This window comes from Mustela nigripes, chromosome 6 (assembly GCF_022355385.1).
Source record: "Mustela nigripes isolate SB6536 chromosome 6, MUSNIG.SB6536, whole genome shotgun sequence".
Classification (NCBI taxonomy): domain Eukaryota; kingdom Metazoa; phylum Chordata; class Mammalia; order Carnivora; family Mustelidae; genus Mustela; species Mustela nigripes.
This window is the reverse complement of record NC_081562.1, coordinates 3,917,550-3,923,549: the sequence shown is the minus strand read 5'-3', so window position 1 is coordinate 3,923,549 and position 6,000 is coordinate 3,917,550. Positions and strand designations below refer to the sequence as shown.

At 63.0% G+C, this 6,000-nt stretch overlaps 1 protein-coding gene across 2 annotated transcripts in view; it reads left to right on the top strand.

The window, feature by feature from the left end:
- The first annotated feature begins 752 nt into the window (after window positions 1–752).
- The window catches only part of FBLN1 (fibulin 1), a 79,569-nt gene continuing 74,321 nt past the window's right edge, over window positions 753–6,000 (top strand). Inside the window, exon 1 of one of the 2 annotated variants that reach the window (XM_059401786.1) lies at window positions 753–961. In XM_059401786.1, the coding sequence (XP_059257769.1) occupies window positions 886–961 (76 nt within the window). In that variant the 5' untranslated portion in view covers window positions 753–885. The remainder of the gene's footprint in view (window positions 962–6,000) is intronic. The other variant, XM_059401787.1, reaches the window with a different exon arrangement.

Sequence of the window (6,000 nt, the reverse complement as noted above, 5' to 3'; positions counted from 1 at the left end):
TCCAACAGACTAATTCACCTTCAGGAACCACTGCCTGGTTCAGCCATTTATTCCCGCAGCAAGAGGTAATTTCTGTAGGCCCAGCTCTAAGGCCGCTTTCTCTCGGCAAAGCAAACTTTCTTCCTCTGCGCATCGGGGTCCCCGGTTCAGCACATTCTCTGGAGCTGGGATGTTGGTTGGAGGTCGGCCCCCCTGGACTGGCAGTGCGCTGAGGCCCGCGCCGGTGCCGGGACCCAGCTGGGACTTGCAGGCCTGGGGGGATGCGCGTGTGCTGGACGGCGCAAGGCGGGAAGCGATCTGACAGCGGGTGCGGGGCTTTGCTCGCGGGCCACGTCCTGCAGGGAGTCCCCCCTCCCCCCCGCCTCGAAGGGACACCTCTCTGTCTCCCCCCACCCCACCCGAAAGCGCCTCCGACCGGTGGGGACCTCCTCGCCACCTTGATCCCCGCCCCCCGCCTTGGCCGCGGAGTCGGGCGGAGAGAGCCTTGGAGACGCCGCCGGCCTTCGGGCCGCGGGTGGGGAAAGGGATCGGGTTTCACGCGCGCCTGGGGGGGCGGGAAGGGGTGCCCCCCGTCCGTGTGCGCCCACCTTCTCGGCCGCCCCCGGGAGAGGTTTGGGTGTCCCCGCTCCCGCTCCCGGGCCCGTGAGCCCCTCGGGGCCGGGGTGCCCGGGGCCCCAGGCCGGGGAGGGGGCGGCCCGACCCTGGAGGGAGGGCACCGCGCGCCCCCGGCCCCGCCCCCGCCGCGCCCTCCTCCGGGGCGGGATAATTGAACGGCGCGGCCGGGGCCCTGCGTTGGCTGCGAGGCTCGGCCGGAGCGTGGAGCCCAGGAGCCGCGCCCCGCGCCCCGCGCCTTTGTCCGCCCGCCGCCCGCCGCCCGCCGGCCCCATGGAGAGCGCCGCGCCGAGGAGGGTCCCGCTGCCGCTGCTGCTGCTCGGCGGCCTCGCGCTGCTGGCGGCCCGAGGTAGGGGCGCCCCACGTCCACGGCCCCAGCTCTGGTGGCTCCCCGCTCAGCCCCGCACGCCTCGGGAGGCCTGGAGCCGTAGTCGTAGCGGCCGTCTGGGCGCCGCCGCCGCGGCTCCGGGGTCGTGTGCGCCGGCCAGGCCCTCCCCTCACCCCGCTCCTGGCTCTGGTCCTGACCGCCTCGATGACCTGGGGCACTTGTGTGAAAGAAGATATTTCCTCCTCCCTGACCTCTCCCCGCCCACCCCCACCCACCCCCGCCCCGTGCAGCCCCCCTAGTGCCCACCCTCGCTCCCCCTGGGGCCAAGGCTGGGAGGCTAGCGGGGAAGGCCTGGCTGGAGGGTTGACTGAACCCCGGCTGCCCTGCTCTGTCCGGAGCGCCCGGCTCTTCCCGCTGGCCCCACCTCCGCCCCTTGGTAGGGGCTGTTGTACCCAGTTTGTTGGTGAGAAGACTGAGACTGGGGACAGTGCTTTGCCACTCATGGGTTTCCGGGGGTGGGGGGGGGGTGGACTGGACAAATCAGCAAAGAAGGGAGCAGTCTGGAGACAGATTTTTAGGGAAATAGCCCTGTGCGGGGAAACCTCTGTCTGCCCTCCCGGACCTAGAGGGCCCCAAGGCAGAGGCTCAGCCAGGCTGCACACCCAGCTGGGGCTGGGGACAGGCCCCTTCCAGGCCCACCCACCCAGTGGCAGGGGGGATGAGTCTCTGCACTCGCTCAGCGTAAGACTGAAGGCAGCGGGATGGCGCTTCTTTCGCCCTTAATTCTCAAGGCCTAACTCCTGGGTTGGGGGCCAGAGATAGGACAGGAAAACCCTTAGGCCCTGCAGATTAGAGCAGCAGTGGTGGCCTCTGACCTCTGCGCTGACCCGTGACTCATCAGTCATTAGGCCTGCCAGCCCAAGGCTTTGTTCTTCCTGGGGCCAGGCCTGGAAGAGCCGTTGACCACCCTCAGAATCCTAGATGCTTAATCTCTGGTTGAGCTTAGTTTCTTTTCAACTCCCAGGTGACCACCCTCCTCCCTGGTCAGAAGGTCGTCAGGAGAGATTGGGGGCAGAGGGCAGAGCTCTGCGGGTGTTTCTGGGCTTGCTCACTGGCTGCAGCAGATCCTGGAGCTCTGGCTCTGTCCTGGGTGCCTGCCGGGGCACTTTGTGGGGGAAGTGGCGTGGGAGGCACAAGGGCCCAGGGGGTTGGCAGCGAGAGCCATCCTGGTCCCGCTGGGGCTCTTTGGAGACTTGTTGGAAGGATGGTGCTTGGGCAGGAGCTGGGAGGCAGAGGGTCGAAGGGCATTCATGGGAAGGTGACTGGTGGTTGGACTGAAAACCCTGGGGTGTGGGGGGCCTCTGACTGGAGGCCACACAAGACTCTTGTAGGAACTACAAAGGGCCCCAGGGGCTCCCTGTGTATTTTACAGATGTGGTAACTGAGGCAGGCCCAGAGAGAGGGCATAGGCGAGCTCGGCCTGCTCCTTTCCACTGTGCTCTTCTGCCTGGGGTGTGAGAGGGTTCCCCTGCAGCCTGGTCGTGTCTGACTCTGAAGGGACATGGGGACTGGGCAGGCTGGAGGGGCGCACCTCGTCTGTATACAGGAGGCCCTAACTTCAAGCATATGTGATAAAGGAGATCTGTTCATCGTGTACCCTGTTGGCATGGCCTTCCCTTCCTTTCGGGATGGTCCCTCTTTTGAGTTTCAGCACTGTGGTGTGGTCTGGGGGGAGGGAGCTGGAGCTCCCTGGTTTGCGTCTGCGGCTTCCCTGGGGTGACCTGGGCCCACCCTCCAGAGAGCTGGGAGTGGGGGGTGCGGGGCAGGACACCAGGGCAGGGAATTTAGAAGTGATGCTGGGAAAGGCCGTCCCGCCGCGGGCCCCGTTGCTAATCTGTGGCCGCTCGCTTTGCCTAGTCATAGCGGTATGGGGGGCGCTGACCTTCCATGCTAGGGGACAGAGTCGAGACCCTGTCTGTCCCATGTCTGTCCTGTTGAGCTTTACCGAGAGTGGGGTGGGAAGCAGTGAGGAAGGCCGACTGCTTTCTCCAGGACGTCCTTGGCCTCTAGCTCCAGCGGGCAGCGCTGCTGACTGATTACAGAGCAAGTCTCTGGGAGGAGAACAAAGACGGGAGAGGAGACGGCTTGGCTTGGAAGCACGTGGCCCGCACCCCGCTGCTGGAACTTCCCCAGGCTGGTGGGGGGGGCCTGAGGGCCCCCCAGGCTAAGCCGGGGGGGAGGGGCTGGTGGTGCCTGTTGGAGGGCTGGACGCAGGAAGATGAGACTCAGGGTGCCCCCGGGTGGGGGACAGTGCCACGGCCCCTCCTGTGGGACCCACGACTCTAAGTGACCCCTTCTCCTGACTCTGCCTGAGGGGCTCCGCGCCCCCCGGCTCCCGGCCCCCTCTGCCGCCCCTGCTGGACTGTGGCATGTCGGGGTGGGAGAGAAGGGCCAGCAGGGCTCAGTCATCTGGGGCTCCCAGCTGGCTGCCACGAGCTTCTGTAGGACAGGAAACAACTTTGCCTGTATCCGCCTAGAAAAGCCCACAGGATGGGTTGGTGGTTTTCTCATTTGTAAAACGAAGATAGCAGAAACTGACTCCTTAACGTGCCTGGCGGTCGGGGGGCGTGGGGGAGGCCATGGCACCGCGCCTGCCACGGTGGCTGGATTAGTGTGACCTATTATTTGTGTGACCCCCTCCCTAGGGTAAGACAGAGTCCTCTTCCCCATGAGTGCTCTGAAAGTCCTCCCAGCTCCCCAGGAGCGCCTCAGAACTGGCAGCGGTCGAGAACCAAAGCCGTGTTGGGAAAGGTCACACAGAAGGGGCTTCTGCTGGCCTCCTCAGACCTCCACGCACTAAGTATGTGCTCTGGGCCAGACGCTGTTCTAGATCATGGGGGTGTGGCAAGGGAGAGGTGAGGCCTGGCCTTTGTGCCTGTGGGGCTCCCCATCCCCCAGGAGAGGCAGAGGAGTGGACAGGCCATTCCAAAGCAGCCCCGTAGGGGAAGAGTCAGGGACGACCTCCCCAAGGACCAAGGAGACAGCCTGCAACCTGGCAGGCACCGGCTGGGTCTCTGGGGAGGACGGGGCTCCAGACAGAGGAAGCAGCACAGGCAAGAGCGCCGAAGGCCCGAGAGGACATGGATGCGTGTCCTCTTGCCTCCTGCTCTGTCGAAGGCAGGGCTCTGAGCAGCGGGTGCGGTCTGGACAGCCTTGCGGATAAAGACTGACAAACATGGGCGCTGGCCCGCACAGTCCCCTGCCGGGGCGCTTTATCCAATATAAGACTCTCCTTTGCAAAACATCACATTATAACAATTTGATTCATAAAAGATTTTGCAGGGTCCCAGTGTCCTGGTAACGACCTCACGTGTGGCTGCCTAACCAAACGAGGACACCCATTCGGTCAGCTTCCCTGGGATCAGAGACCCTTCGGCCTGGAGGGAGCTCGTTGAGGAGGGGGTGTGCAGAGAGGCTGGCGGAGTTGAAGTCACAGGAGACAGGGCAGGACAGAGGCAGGGTGCTGCCGACCGGAGCTCTTCCCCCACTGGGGCTTCCTCCCTTGGCCTCAGGCTGGTCCTCACCAGGCTCCAAGTCAGGAGGGAGTCAGGAGTGGGTTGCTCCAGCTGCCTGCGTGTTATCAGCAGGTGGGGGCCGGCACTCGAAGGAGGAGAGGAGACTGGTTCCGGCTCCAGATGTGACCAATCCTGTCCTCTCCCTGCTTCTCCTTAAGTACGGAGTGAGAACACACTCTGCTCTAGGAAATTTTAAAATTGACATATTTTGTATGTAGTTATTAATTTAACTCTCTCAACAATCCTATGACGAAGGTACTGTCCTGTTATTTTCATTGTACAGACGTCTAAACGAAGGCCCAGAGCAGTTAAGTAACTTGTCTAGGAAACACAGTGGTCCGTCGAGGGCCAGGACAGGGGACCCCAGATTCCTGACCACTTGGTTCTCTTGCCTTAAGCCCAATGAGGGGAAATAAAAACCATTTGGGCAGCACTGAAACCCCCGTAGACAAATGCTGCATGTGCAGGGGGTCCTGAGGAGGATCAGGTGTTTTCCATCCATGGGGGACCACAGAAGCCATGAGGGGCTCGTGGCTGGCTTGGTGGGATTCCCCAAGGTGAAGACACCGGTCTTGTTTTCAGATCAGAGGACAAGCCTGTCCCGTCCTTCGGAGGCAGGGGCTGTGGTGGTGGAGGGCTGTCTGCTCTCAGTCCTGCCTCTCCCCTGGGTGTGGCCCAAGTCAGGGTCTCCTTGCTGTCTTCTGGGGGTGGGGCTCAGGACCCCTCCCCTTCTCCCGAGGAACCGACATTGGCTGCGCAGGGGGGAGGCCGTGCGCACAGGAACGGATGCCTCTGGCCACAGGACACTGGGTGAGGTCTAGAACTGTCCACAAGGTAGAAAGTTGCCCCTTTCCTGGCACCTTCATAAAGGAAAATGTTCTTGGCGGGTCCTGGGTTCCAGACACAACAGGGCGGGCCCGGCATCTGGAGAAGACGGCCCTGGAAATCGTTCAGGTCCTGTTCCCGCTTGATGTGCCCCTGGCCTTGCCAAGTGATCCTGCCAGAGGGCTGGGCTGACATGGCCAGCGCTGGGAGTGGGGACACTGGGTTCCTGCCATCCTGTTGCTGACTTCCTGGGGGTCCCGACTGCCAAGGGCCCTGGTTACTGCTCCTGACGGCCAGGACCCAGAGCCTTCTTTTCTCCACGTGGAGGGTCTGTGATGCGTCCTGCATTGCTGGCTTCCAGCCACTCAGAGGGGACACCACACCGGAGGGTGGGGAGGGTCTGGCCCTCTGGAGTCCCTACACCTCCCAGATGGTAGCAAGGATGTAAGAGCCAAAGAACCAGCCTTGGGGTCCGATGGGTCCCCGGACGGGTTTTATGATGGGCACTTGAGGTGAATTTGGGAAGAAATGGTTTGTCTATCGGGACATGGAAGCCACAGATCAGCCGGTCCACTCCTGGTATAGGTGGGTGAACTGAGGCCCAGAAGGAGGAAGTATGTGATCCGCGGTGTCATTTGCCAGCTGTCTCTCGGGTGTTAT